The 14,536-nt window shown below is 47.7% G+C and overlaps 1 protein-coding gene across 2 annotated transcripts in view; it reads right to left on the bottom strand.

Annotated features, from left to right (window-relative positions):
• Positions 1-13,990, bottom strand: part of Dgki (diacylglycerol kinase iota) — a 438,758-nt gene extending 424,768 nt beyond the window's left edge. For both annotated transcript variants that reach the window (XM_051151727.1, XM_051151728.1), the window contains exon 1: positions 13,591-13,990. In XM_051151727.1, coding sequence (XP_051007684.1) covers positions 13,591-13,976 — 386 coding nt within the window. In that variant the 5' untranslated portion in view covers positions 13,977-13,990. The remainder of the gene's footprint in view (positions 1-13,590) is intronic.
• Between the last annotated feature and the right edge of the window lie 546 nt (positions 13,991-14,536).

Below are 14,536 nucleotides of genomic sequence, written 5' to 3'. Positions count from 1 at the left end.
CTCTTCTGGCCTCCATGGGCACCTGCATCCACAAGTACATAGGCGCGTTTACATACCAATTAATTTAAAGTAAAATAAAACTTTTAACGGAGAGAAATAGCTAATTTCCATTATATATTCCATTACAAAATACATTTGTTGTTCCTATAATGAAAAAAATCTCTAACAATCAGACCCGACCAATGGCACAGGTTATATCGCTAACAACCGTTCTCTGGCATGAAAGACACTCATCAGAAAACACAGAAAGGCCACAGTCAATACATTTATTTGTTTTTCCTTTTAATTTTTTTAGTTGCAAGCAAGAAAACACAACTGTCATTAATGTAGGCAACCAGGAAATCAAGAGCAGGGCTAGTGATGTGTGCTGGAGATAGAAGAAAGGTTGAGGAGAAACAGGAATTGTCCCCCTAACCCATTGCTGGTAGAAACAGACAAATGGGCAGGCGAGTCCTGGCTGCCCAAGCACAAGTCTTAGGTGTGCCCTAGGTGGTATCCATGGTAAGAGTAAGCCTTTCCTACCCCACCACCCAATGGCTACCAAGGATCTCATCCCTACTCCTGCTGAGGGCCAGGCACCTTAATACACAACCCCACAAGCAATGCAGTGTACAACAGAACAGGGGTAATCCCCTAAAGACAGATCAGAATTCTACATTTCTACATGTATCCAGGCATAAGGAAGAGAGCCGTGCCTAAGGGCACTACACTAGCTGGGATGTTCTGGGATTCAGATCCCAGCTTGATGGCCTTAAGTGTTATTTCACTATCTTGTGCCTCGGTTTCCTGTTCTATACAGCAATGGGCTGTAGAAGTGTCTCCCCCATAAAGATGCTTTAAGAATTAACTGAAATAATATGTAGGTGCTACGTGGTAAAATGCCTTAACTGAGCACACAGTAGGACTCAGTTGATGCTACTAGTACAGCTCTGAGAGGTGCCAAGGGCAGATGCTTCTCCTGACAGACACCTGGCTCTGTCTTCCTGGGGGGTTCGGTACCAGGTGGGAGTCACCGATCTCCTCATCAGCACCGCCTGACTTGATTTCCGTCTCAGAGACAATGAGTTCCTGTGACCAGAGCTGCCTCCCCACAACTATTTCAAGTAACGGTTATGAAGCACACAGAGACATCTGAGAGGGCCATCAGTGGCTGGCGAGATGGGACTAACCCTTTCCCATTTGCGAATCCCTCCACGTATTACCGTTTCCAGACACTGCTTCTAATTCCTGGAAGAGCTACTCCACCTTAGATGGGAGGGCAACTTCTTGGAAGTTAGAGGCAGTTTCTAAACATCCCAACTACTCCATTAAGAGTGTTTTCTCTCAGGATAGATGGGGGCAGTCTCGTACAACACAATGAAATTAGAGCCACAAACCCACCCCTTTCATGGCAACCAAATTCTGTTCTAGACCAAGTGACCCCACACAACCTAGGATTCTAAACTATCAGTGTATCCCGTTGAGATACGAAATGCGGCTTCAACATGCCTGCATTTCAGCTCTCTTTTCTGGAGAGAACTCCAGATCCTCAACGCTGTTCCTACTGCCAACCGTTCACCAAGTGCAGGAGGTGGAAGTCTGGTAATTAGGCGATCAGCTAGCTAGATTGAGTTTTCCCCCATGCGTTCCACAAAGCAAAAAAGTCAAGGTGGTTATTTCTTCCCCTAAAGTCACTGAGCCGCCAGAGCATGTGCTCTGTGGAGACCTGAAATGCAGCTGCTATAAAAATGACATGCTATTCTTGGAAAACCTATGTCATTACTTGAACTGGAGCTCCCTCACAATGAAATGGCTGCTGCTTAGCAACTAATGCAAAGGAAGAGCCCAACTATCTCCCTCTCTCTCCCCACTCCTTCGCACTTCCTCCCCTTTCCTCGTAAGAGTTGTATTAGACAGATGAGGAACGGATAATGGGGCGTCGATGAGGTCATCTTTGCTGTCCATGCTATATGGATTTGGTGTGAGCCAGCTGGTCACGGATCCGTCTCCGGCCAGTGTGAGCACTAGTGGAGAGATTCAAGGAGACACAGTCGACAAGAAGGTGGTGTCACTAGCAATCCTTCTGTAGAGTCACTTGAGGAAACAGTGCCTGAGGTAAAGAGAAGGTGGGACCCGAGACCCAGCGCGGCTCTGGCAGTGCCCCTCACCGGAGGCGCGTAAGGAAGGTCATCGAGCTGCCACAGCTTTGCTTCCTTCAGTATATACTGACTGTGGAAACAACACAGGGTGCCTGGGATTGTTTTGCAGTTAAAATGAGATCACTGAAGTGAAAGGGGCTTAGAAACGCTAAGCCTTGATGCAGCACACACATTTTTATTATTATTAAGTAACCTAAATTTAGTTGGTATTAACAGTTAAAGAAATCTCCAGAAATTGGTCTTAAGAGAAAATCCCTTGGATTCTGCTGTAAGTAGTCTCGTACTGGCTCATAGAAAGCTTCTGTTTTAATCTTTAAATAGCTTCAACATTTATTTTCGAACTAGAGATTTATTTTCCCAAGACACTCTGAAGGTTTTTCTTCAAATGTGAAAATGACTCAGGTTTTTTGATGTGCTGCTTTGGAACCTTCTAGGTGTCTCTAAGTGCACACATGAACACAGTAGAAACTCTGGAAAACATGCTTGTGGGAAAACGAAGGCAAACACTTGCAGCCTGGGCAGATCACTGGTTGAAAGTGAAAGGCCCACCTCTTTCAAGGATATATAATTTTAACCATTGAACAGTGGTGATTACCCGTCCAGCCCCGAAACACACTCATATATTCATTAGTCCTAACTTCTTTCCCCCCAGAGCTGAGGACCCAGGGCCTTGCGCTTGCTGGGCAAATACTCTACCACTAAGCTAAATCCCCAACCCCTGACCCTAACTTCTTTACTGGACCCTAGCTCATGACCATTGCCCACCTTCCTTAAAGTTCCAATCTAACTGCAAATCATGGGGTCTTGTCCTGCAGGTAGAATGTAAAAGAACCAGTGCCAGGTTTGGATGGCCGATATCATTTCTGAGTCTCAGGAAGCTAATTTACCTTCCCCAGGCCATGGATCGGAGAGGTCACCTTGTTTTAAAGGGCATGCAAGCAGCAGGTGTCCACCTAGTCTTATGCTGGGTACAAGACAAACATGTCGATGGCCCCTGGGTAAGGTCTTTCTCCAAGTCTGGACGAGGCCTATCTAGGCCTGCTGAAATTCATGTCACACACACTGCCCTGGGGCGGTTGGTCTAATAAAACACTAAATTGTGAGAAAATGACTCTTTGCACACCGATGCTGAGAAGCAGCGAGAAGTACGTGAAGAGAAACACAACGTGCCACTCACCTAGCTGTGTGTGTGAGACCGTGGAAAAAATGCTGACACTACAAACTTTGCCGTCCTCATCAACGCAACTGACGTAGTAATGGTTCTTTCCCAATGACAAGTTAAGCAAAACGCTGTACACCGAACGGTTAGCAGCTCCCGAGTAAAAGACTGATAACTGGGGTTGGTTAATATTGACAGGTGGGGAGGTGTCTGATCGGAGAAGCCTGGCCCTGCACTTCACAGAGAGCTTAAAAGTACATGGGTTGCCTTTGCTGCCTGGGTTCAGAGACCCATGGGGATGACAAAATTAGGAGTGCTTGCGACTTCCCAAGGCTCTGTGAAAGAATGTAAGGTGTGCTGGTGGTGTGGGCTAAATGTCTGTGCTTATCCCTTACCCCTCAAAACAAAACAAAACAAAACAAAACAAAAAACCCCACACAGCCATACCTGTGTCATTCCAGGCCCACAACACACATACATAAAAGTCCTCCCTAGTTTTTCCATGGAGGCCTAGCATCTTCCTCCCATACTGAAATCCTAAGCCCTGAAGGAATAAATGGCAGGAGGTAGAGTATCTGGGAGGGGAAAAGTGACACCCTATCATCAATGAGATTGGCAGCCTTCTAGGAAGAAGCACACACCCCCTCCACCCCACTTCTGGCCCTCTCCTCTCTTGGCCATGTGGGAACACAGCAAGGTCATAGCTGAAGGCAACCCAGAGGAAACCCCTCCCCAGAACCGGACCACCCAGGCACCGGGTTTCAGACTTGAGACTCCAGCGCTATGCCATCTACAAGCCATGTGGGCTACAGTGCTTTGTACAGCAGGCGCAGGTGACTCTGATGGCCTCCACGGTTCTCTCCTTCCTTCAATGCTAGGGATAGCATTTCAAGTAGAGAGAGGCAAGAGCATGTCATAGCTCAGTCTCTACAAGGACAAGGGGTCAATTTAAAAGAGGGAGTCTATTTTTAATCAAGCGTTTCCATCAAAACCCTCTACAGGGAATGCTCTCCATCTGAGTGTCTCGCCTCCAAACTTGTCACATACAGTGATTAAATCTCTAGTCCTTTGGCCTGAGAAATGTTCCAGAAGTTTTTCCTCATGAAACTCCTTTTTAACTGCTGCCGCACAAGTTCATGCAAAGCTCTTCTTATCTTCTTATCTGCCTTCAAGGTTTTTGAGTAGAAATGAATTTTATAGGAGGTTAGGAAGACGGTTCCGTCAATAAACACTTGCTGTGCAACGACGAGGACTTGAGTTCAGTTTCCTGGTGCGTATGTAAATGCCAGGTAGACATGGCAGCTGCTCAGGAGGGAGAGACAGACTCCTAGATAGAGCTGGCTGGACTAGCTGCATCAATGAGCCCCAGGTTCAAGTAAGAAGGCAATGCCTCACTGTGCACAGTGGAGACCCAGCAAGAGAGATGCCTGTCATCAAAGCCTTGTACATACATGTGAGCATGCACTGGCACACACACAGGTGCACACACTCATATGTGAACACCCATAGACACAAACATGCAAAAAATAATAAGTTTTCCAGAGATCTGACATCACACACACACACACACACACACACACACACACACACACACACACACACTTTAATAAATATTAGTCCCTTTAAGGAATCTACCTTCTCTATACTAAATATACTAAAGTGGCCATCTGCCTTATTTTTGTCTCTTGGGGAAAATAAATTATTCAACAATAAAACCATCTTAATTTCTTTAAACATAAATTCTCTTCTTTGGCCTCATTGAGCTCACTGACAGAACATCCCAGAAGGTTGAGTCTCCCATTTCTGAAATAATCCAGAGTAGTGAAGCTTTGCTTTTCACTATCGGACTGTCAGGAGAGGACAGTCAGCCATTGTCTGTGTCTATAAAGAGGACATCACCAGGACAAGGCGGGAGAGGAATGTTCCATGTCCTGCAATCACAGGCGACAGCTCTGTCTTTATCGGAGCACATACTCCTGAAACTGCAGAGCCCTGCCACTGCTGACACCCAGCTCTCCCTGTCATTCCTGCTCTCAGATGGCCAGCCAGGAGCCTGGGTCACTGCACCCTGACTCCTTCCATACAGATGCCACCTGGCTTCTCTACTCTCTGCCTTCTGCCTGCTCCTGTCTCCAGACCTCTAAGCAGCAGAATCCTTTTTCACTGCCTGGTAAGAATGAACTATTTTCCAATCCATTCCAGAAGCAGAAATTCTATATTGCCACAAATGCCAAAAGCCATAGGTTTTCAAATCTTAATATAGATCCGTCTACTTCATGTTCATATTATCTGAATCATTTTACTGTCAGTCATGACATAGGACAGATGTTCAGTTGTTTTGAAGAATGGTAACCAATTCTTGTGCTCTGCCACTGGGCTTCCAGATAACAGCACTTTCGCATTAGCTTTGTGAGGACCAGAACTGCATTACATCACTTAAACTAGAAATATTCCTACAAGGTGAGTACCTCCATACTGAACAGTTTACAGGCAGAGAAACTGAGGCACAGAGAGGCCTTAAGGGACGTGCAGAAGAGCACCCGATGAGCAGGCAGACGTGACTGTGTGGACCTAAGTGGTAAGGCTCAGAAGCTCAGCTCCTAAGCACCATTCAAAGGGTGAGGAGGATGCCACTATTTAAACTCTGAGTGCTTCCCCACACTCAAGAAACGCCAAAGTGCGCATGTGGCAACACCACAAACAGTCCTTTCCAGAAGGTTATTTGTGATTCTAAAAATGTAAAAGCAAGTCTCCACTTGAGCAAATCTCATGGAGGTTTGATGCAAGAACTGCGACATTCCTTTTGAACAATGGTGCTTGCTCCATTTCAAAGTTCACAAAACTCGGGACTAGGAAGAGATCGTTTACCTGCAAAGACCTTTCCCTATGGCTTTTGCCGTGAAGGCTACCTCCTTCAGCCAGTGTGCATACAGCTGACATGATGACAGGCTTTTCTCTAGAATAATCCAAGCTGGATCCAGACTACTCCTCTTTGGGGTAGTCTTTGGAGATGTTGGGGAACTCACCAGCCATCCTCTCCTCTTGTAACTAAGGAAGTTATATAAACAAAGCGAAAGCTCAGAGTCACAGAGTGAGCTAAAGAATTCTTCAAATAGCCTCACACATACAGGCATGCACGCGTGCACACACACACACACACACACACACACACATACACACGTGCACACACTCACAAGCACACATGTCATTCAGATGGAGTTAGAACAGACTCATGAGGTAACACAGAGCCTAGGTTGCTAGAATGGTCAGAAAGAGTGGACGGTAGTCAGGACAGACCCCAGGAATGCTGGGTTAAAAGTTCTACTCACAGAAGGAAACGTGGACAGAAAACTCCCTGGGAAGAAAATCAATGCTGCCCCTTGGAAGGAGTGAGACCCACAGAAAGAGAACCAGAGAGCTAATTAGTGCTGCTCAGAAGGCAAATTAAAGCCTTTTCTCTGACAAGCTGCAAATAGATGGGTAAGGAAGAGCTTCTGCCGCCCTCCTCAGGCCTCCGGCAGCTGGCTAGATGACTGGAGCAGGTACTCTGAGAGGAAAGCACTGCTCTGGCCTGCTGAGCAGAGTGTACACGAGAGAAAGGCAGAAGACAGGAAAACAGAATTTACAGCGGACCCAAAAGAGGCAAGAGTAGCCAATTATTTAAAGTTGATGATTAAGTTGTTCATTCAGCAAATATTTATCTTTTACCTACCAATCAAGAAGAACAAGATTCTTCGGGGCCACTAACCCAACTGAAGTTTTCACATAATGTAACTCCCTTCATCTCTAAGCCTCCAAAGGCTGATTCTACCATGACCCCATTTTACAGATGTCTATGTTGAGCCTCAAAGAGGATATATAATTTGTCTACCACCATCTGGAAGACGACAGGTTCAAGATCTAACTTAATTCCCAGATCACAACTCCCAAATCACAACTGAGTCCTAAGAAAGTTATCTGAAGGGACCCACGTGAGAACCACCTCAACGTGGGCCCTTGGAGCTCCCATCTTATGAGGAGTTGGCTGGCGCACAAGCTGGAGCGGCACTAGGAGAGCACTGTGGTCAGAGATAGCTTGGTATTTTATTTCTTTAATCTTTCACATTATCCTGGTTTGCTGCAGTGGGTAATATGTTCCAGCCAGCTCAAACGATTAGAATTGTGCAAACTTCATCTTCCCCGGGTATCCGTTTTACTGTTATTTTGTGCGAATGACTTCCATCTTCTGGCATCCATCAAAAGAATGGGCACAGCAACTTCTACAGGATAAGGCACTCGGAAGAAATAATCACTCTCCACAGAGCCAGTGCGACCAGTGCGAACCCAAGCAGGGGAAGGTACTGTGGTTTCACCAGATGCCTCTGTTCTCACTGGGGTCTTGACTCCAAGTACGCCTTGGGTGTGACAGAGAAAACAAGTACCCACGATCCCAGCCAGGAGACCAGAGAGGTCCACGACCAGGCTGGCACTCCCTGGGAGTCCTCATTTGCTCAGCTTAGAAAGTAGACTGTTGGAAAGAGCTAGCTCTCCTCTAATTTAATTTGGCCCCATGAGGCAATATCACTGTTGCCACAACAGAGTTGAACATCAGTAAAGCGCTATCCCACTTCTCCCGCCCCCAACTCCACGGGGCTCAGAAGAACGCTCCTATGCAAAAGAAAAAAAATCAAATCAAACCTATCTTCTTGTTGATCAGTCTCAGCAGACGTGCTCTGGACAACAGTTAATCTGAAATCTCACCTGGTATATGTCCCTCATGAGGAAGCCAACGCTTACTTAGTGGTACCTCAATGAGGATTGAAAGCAGACATTAAATTAGAGGCAGTGTTTCCATCTCATCCCGAAGCCGTCATCTACCGAATGGATGAAGCAGAGCACAGATGTTTAAAACTGGCTTTGTAAAGAATGCCACACGCTGATATTCCAGAAAAGACAACGTTCCCTGTATGCTACTAACTCCAGAGCAAGGGAAAGCTGTGCCCATGCCAGCCATGCTAGCCTGTTTAGCTTCCAGCTCCTCGGTTGCCCTCTAATAATACAATCTTGTTTTGGGGGAACAGAGCACAACACAAGAAGACAGTGAGCCCTCTGTGTCCGCGAGTTCTGCCACGATAGCCTCAGCTAGCCATGGGTTGAAAATATTTGGAGGGGAGAACTAATTATTTCTGGACCGAACATAGCATGGTGTTATTAATGGTATCTGACAGCTATTTAGATTCCATTAACATTGTGTTGGGTACTTTTAAGTAATAAAGATGATTAAAAGTTTATGAAAAGGTGCAAGTGGGTTATATGCAAATGTGATGCTGTTTTACTGCACAGTGGTCCTGGAACCAGTCAGCCGCAAGCACCAAAGGACACCTATACTCTCATTGTTGTCATCAAAGCAAGAGGTAGGAGACCCTCTTTCCACCAGTTATCTATGCTAAGCAGTTCCAAATTCCTTACTATTGCTTCTGTATTATGCTAGAAACTTCCTGACTTCCTGTGGGAAAGGACAAGTGTGAGCACCATGACTTTCAAGTGAAGAAAGCGAAGCTCCTGCACAGACATTTCACACATTATGGTAACTGCCAAGGCCTCCTCACAAGCAAGCTCGTGCTTTCTCTTTCACTGTGTGTTGCCCAAAGAGGAAAGGCGGCAGCTTTGCACTCTACCTCACTGCACCTACACAGCACCTGCAGAAATTATTTTAAAAGTGCATAGACTTCTAACATGGGTGTCTTCATAGAGATAGCAGGTGTCTCGGAGGTGGTTTTGTTCTCAGAAGCAGAACCAAGCAATTTTGCTGAAGATTATGGATGTATATTCATTTCCAGGTCTGAAATAGTGGGGGGGGGGGGGCGGTCTCTGAAGGCACTAGGCGTAGAGGCCAGAGGCCAGAAGACAGAAGACATTCGCACAAAATAACAATAAAACAGATTCCAGGGGAAGATGAAATTTTCACAATTCTAATGTTTTGAGCTGTTTGGCAAAGAGCCCAAAGAGCCCAAAGAATGTAGCCCAAAAGAAAGAGCAGGGATAGCTGAGCATTGTGGTCCATGCCTTTAACCCCAGCACTCAGGAGAAAGAGGCAGGTAAGTCTATGTGAGTTCGAGACCAGCCTGATCTTCAGAGTATACATAGTGAATTCCAGGACAGCCAGAGGCATGCAGAGACCCTGTCTAAAGAAAAGAAAAGAAAAGAAAGAAAAGAAAAGGAAAAGAAATAGCAGGAAACCTACAGCATCTTGTGGATGGAATAAAAAGTCAACATACACGCACGCACACACACACACACACACACACACACACACACACACACACGGAAAGAGTTCCAACCTAACACGGATGCTTGAGGGACTAACCAAAACGATGTACTATAGAGAGAAAGTCCTTTACAGTCAGATCTATCTCAAGCCTAAGCCCCATACTTCAGGTTCAATTTCTCTAAAACAGAAATATTCATAATCATATCATGGGACCACCATGAAGCTCAAATAAAATGTGGTATACAGGCCTGGGGAGACGGCTCAGTGGACGCAGATCTTGTCCTGCCAGCATGAGGAGTTCAGATCTGATACCTGAGATCTACTTAAAAGCTGAGCTGGTTTGGTGGCCAACCTGTAATCTCAGAACTTGGGGGTGAGAGACAAGGTATCCCCAAAGCAAGCTGGCTAGTTAGATTAGGCAGAATCAGCTAGCTCCGAGTTCAGCGAAAGACCCTTTCTCAATAAATAAAGTGAAGAGAGATTGAAAAAAAGACAATGTTAACTTAAAGCCTTGCACAGGCACCTGCTCATGCACACATACACAAATACATATTCACACATGTGTGGACCCATGCTTACCCACATGTACACACACAAAAAAGATACAATATGCTAAAATACTTCCGACAGTACTGCTGACAAATAGAGCACCATAAATACCAGCTACTCCCCCCCCCCCCCCCCCCGCTCTCTCTGTCTCCTGAGTCTTTCCTGGGAGGCAGCAGTTCCTTTCCATTTTCCTGACTTAAAATTTTACAGCAGTTAAAAAAAAAAGAGTTCCTACATATTATATAGTCATTTACATATATGTATCTGTTGCAGCACCATAATTTGCAAAGAAAAAGGAAGTAGTAATTTTAACAGAAAAGTGCCAGATCACTTGCATTTCCTGCTAACACCTTTAGCTTTACAGTCTACAGAGACTATTTGTTCTTGGGGTGCAGATTCTGAAACAAAGGGAAAAAATCTCATGGGGAAAAAATCACCCCCCCCAAAAAAGAACAGCCAACAAAGAAAAGATAATAATGGGAAATCTAGGAGTATATAAAGGAGTTTATTTTACTTAACAAAGTAAAAGTCAGCAAAATGAATAATCTGCCTCCAGAAACGGTTATTTAAAGGCTTTTTGTAAAGGGCTCTGGTTCCTAAAAAGACAGGAGTCACTGCATATGCCCACCCACTCTTCATTTATTTTTAAACTCTAGCTTATATGTTCCTTAGCAACAAGAGGAGCAGATGAGACCCCCCCCTACACATACACACACACACACACACACACACACACACACACACACACACTTCCAAAGCCCCCTTCTTTCACACCAACTTTCATTTTACAAATGCTCTTCAAGACACTTCACCTGCCTGCATAGCTCCACTTCACCACCTCAAACGATACCCACTCCCCACCCCCCCATGGAAGCTGTGCCTCCTAGTCTACACACTTGGCACCAAACCTATTCCCTGGGCCTTTCCTGACTCCTCTCTATTAACTCCCACCAGCCCCCATCCAAAGCTGCACCCAGAATCCTCAGGATCAGATCCATGGAAGCATCGGTGTATCCCCTGAGGAGCCAACATCCAACTCCAACCCAAATCGTCCCTTCCTTACACATCTCTCATCAGCCTTTCACCAGAACCATCGGGTCCAGCTTCACCCCAGACTCCAGCACAAAGGGTCACCAATAGCAAACAGGTAGACCATTTGCTATGACTCTAAAAATAAACAGCAGTGACCAAAACACAGAGGTTACCCAGGATGAACACATGCCAGGTGAGATCACCACTCCCTGCCCTTCTTGCCTTTGACACTGTCTGGGTTGGTTTGGCTGGGCAGTTTATGAGTTCAGGGGTCAATTATTGAACCTTTGAGACAACCGCTCTCAGGTGCTGGTTTGTAAACATTGCCTGAGGAGTGAGACAGCCATCCTCACCCACAAAGAGTGGCAGCTGTACACCTGGGGATAGTAAGCTGTCTGACCTGCCACCTGCGGTGCTGTGTGTGTGCGCCAAGTGTCACTGCCTTGGAAACTATGAGACTTCATTTGGAGAGGAACAGTATCCAAGAAATAAACCCCACCACTCGGGGTTTCAAGGCAGGCCTGTACCATGCACTATTTCTGTCTTGCAAAATGCTGCTGTGTCCGTGTGTGTGTGTGTGTGTGTGTGTGTGTGTGTGTGTGTGTGTGTGTGTTGTGTGTACGTGCTTCCACGTGCCTGTGGGACCATGCCACCCAGAAAGCTGCAGCCCCAACAGTGTGCTTTTCCAGGAGAGAGGCTCAGATGGAATGAATGACCCTTGCCAAGAGGCAAGCAGAAGTGATTTCCCTTGCAAATTCTGGCTTCGCAGCCCTGCCCAATGAGGAGTCTCTAGAATACCAATGACCCAGGAGTCTCTCTTAGCCCAGAAGCCCAGACCCACAATGTATTTTCACATAATAACACCCCCTCAACTTACAGCTCCTAAATTAGGCTGAAGATAGTCCCGGTTCCCCTAAGAGCCAGACAGACACCATCATAAGTAGAACTGCCTGTGTCCTAGCATACCTCCCTAGAGCTACCCCCACTCCCCACCACCTGCCTATTTTTAGAAACTGAAAATATAAAAAGAAAGATCCATTTGGATCTGAACTGTGTGAGTAACTAAGAGAACAATTCAGGTGGGAAACTCCCTCTGCGCAAAGAGAACAAAACGCAAGCCACGGGTGCAGCAGCAGCCACCTGGCTATGGGGAACCTTTAGGAACCAGCAGAAGCCGGCATTCAGACCCAGAGCACCTGCCCTGATGACAGGGCCTCCAGTCCAGGCAAGGCCTGTGGGGATCCCAATGATTCACACACCTGCCCCCATAAACAGAGCACACCCTCGCAACCCACACACCTGTGTCATCTGCTTTCGCTTACATAACAGCACATGGTGTGACAGGCTTAATACTTTAGATGGCTTTTCCAGAAGGGACTGCTAACCCCAAAAGGAGGAAGGCTACAGAGATGCTTTCACTGACCCCTTTTCAAGTATTTCTCTGAGACCCAGCAAATGCAACCCTTCATAAAAATCTACACTTGGTTATTGCCTCAACTTCTAAACATCACCAGTGAGGGTAGTCTCAGCACCTTCCCTCTTGCCTGGGAATGGGAGAGGAGTGTAGGGGACCTATTAAATCTTCTCTTTGGTTTGGATCCTGACACAGTTTGGGCTTCTTTAAACATAACTGGGTAGATAGTCATCCTACACTGTCCGTGTGTCACAAACAAATCCACACTCAGGTCCAGCACGATCTCTTCTCACCCTCACCCATAGCCTGGGAGTAGGCTGCCCACGTCGTCTTCTGAACACACTGATAGAGGGAGAGAGCACGGGTGCCCAAAATGCCAACACCCACTGACGTACCTAACAAGAAGAGACCCACAACTCACTAGTCCTTAAAAAAGGATTTCGAGACAAGAAAGAACTCCCATAAGGATGTCTCTTCTATATAGCTTGTTCTCTCCTGCCTGTCAGAGCAGATCTCAGCAATCCAGTTAGTGCCCAAGGCTCACCCAGTGAACTCTGCAAGGCAGGAGGAGGGCTGGAAATGACACTAACCTAGGGGCAACTTTGGCGACTTTTCTTTAAACTGGGCATGTCTGGGTCTGCGCCCCATACACTCACAGATGTGGTTTTGATCTTGTTCTGACCTTAGTGCTCTCTTCTGCTACAAATGCACCCCTCCCTGGGTGTTGCAGAAAGAAGCTTGGGGCGATTCTTCCCTTCAACCCAGAATTAAAGGATGAGAACAACATATCTCCAGGAGAGAGGAGGGGAGAGACAGGCAAACATCCAAAGCCAGAAAGAAAGAGGGAGAGGCAAAGACCAAGAGTTAGAGAAGGAGAGAGCGAGAGAGCGAGAGAGCGAGAGAGCGAGAGAGCGAGAGAGAGAGAGAGAGAGAGAGAGAGAGAGAGAGAATATGAGAGAACCCCAACTCCTCAGAAGTGTGCCTCTCTGGAGCAAGAGCAAGCGTCCCCCGCCCTGGGCGGCACCTGTCTCACTAGCTCCGCGCCTACCTGTAAGAGACCTGCTTCCGGAAAGTTAAGTCCCTCAGCTTCTCCTCTAGCGCCTCTTCCTTCTCCTTCTGTCCGGCGGCCGCGGGCTCCTCCAGGGCAGCAGCCGCCGCAGCCCCTGCGCTCCGCGGGTCAGCGCCGCCTTCGGCGCCCAGGCAGCAGCTCCCGGCGCCGCTTCCGCTGCTGCTGCTGCCGCCCGTCGCCCCTCTCTCCTCTCCCGCCGAGGAGCTGGGGTTCATGGCGACCGCTCCGGCGGCCGCGGAGGAAGCCGAGGAGGTGCCGCTGCAGAGGCCGGGCGAGCTGAGGGCGCTGGAGGCGGCGGGAGCGCGGACAGGTCCGCGCGCCGCTGGCAGGGGCAGCAAATGGCAGCCCCTTCCCGCAGCATCCATCCGCGGCTGCACCGCACCGGGGCATTGTGGGAAACTCCGTGCCTCCACTCCCCCTCCCCAACCAATCAGAGGCCACCTCACTCCGCCTCCCCCTCGGCCTCGCCCGACCAGCCGGCTCCCTCCTATTCTCCCACCCCCTCTCCTTTTTCTAAATCCAGAGCAAAAGCAGAGGCTGAACTTGAACTCTGCCTGCAGGCAATGGACCGCATTAGGGGGAGAGAGGGGAAGTCCCGCGGGGCTTGGGACGCTGGGAACGAACACTGGCCATTAGGAAAGGAGAGTGTCGGGGGAAACTCAGAGGCAAGCCTGCTTGCCGCGCCCTGGTTAGCGCACAAGGGAAACGGACCCGGACCCAGGAGCTATTCTCCCTGGCAGTGGCTGGTGAGCTGCTGGGCACGGCTTGGTCCCGTCCACTGATGACAGATGCCCAAGGCAGCATTTTTTCCGTCACCTCCTTGCAGCATCAGAGCTGCGCCAAGCAATAACCTCCAAACGTGGGGAGACCTTTGGGGGGATGTATCTGTAGCACTATTAGTAGGAACCCCGAGGGGAATTCGTTA

This window comes from Acomys russatus, chromosome 10 (assembly GCF_903995435.1).
Source record: "Acomys russatus chromosome 10, mAcoRus1.1, whole genome shotgun sequence".
Lineage (NCBI taxonomy): Eukaryota > Metazoa > Chordata > Mammalia > Rodentia > Muridae > Acomys > Acomys russatus.
This window is presented reverse-complemented; position numbering and strand designations above follow the sequence as displayed.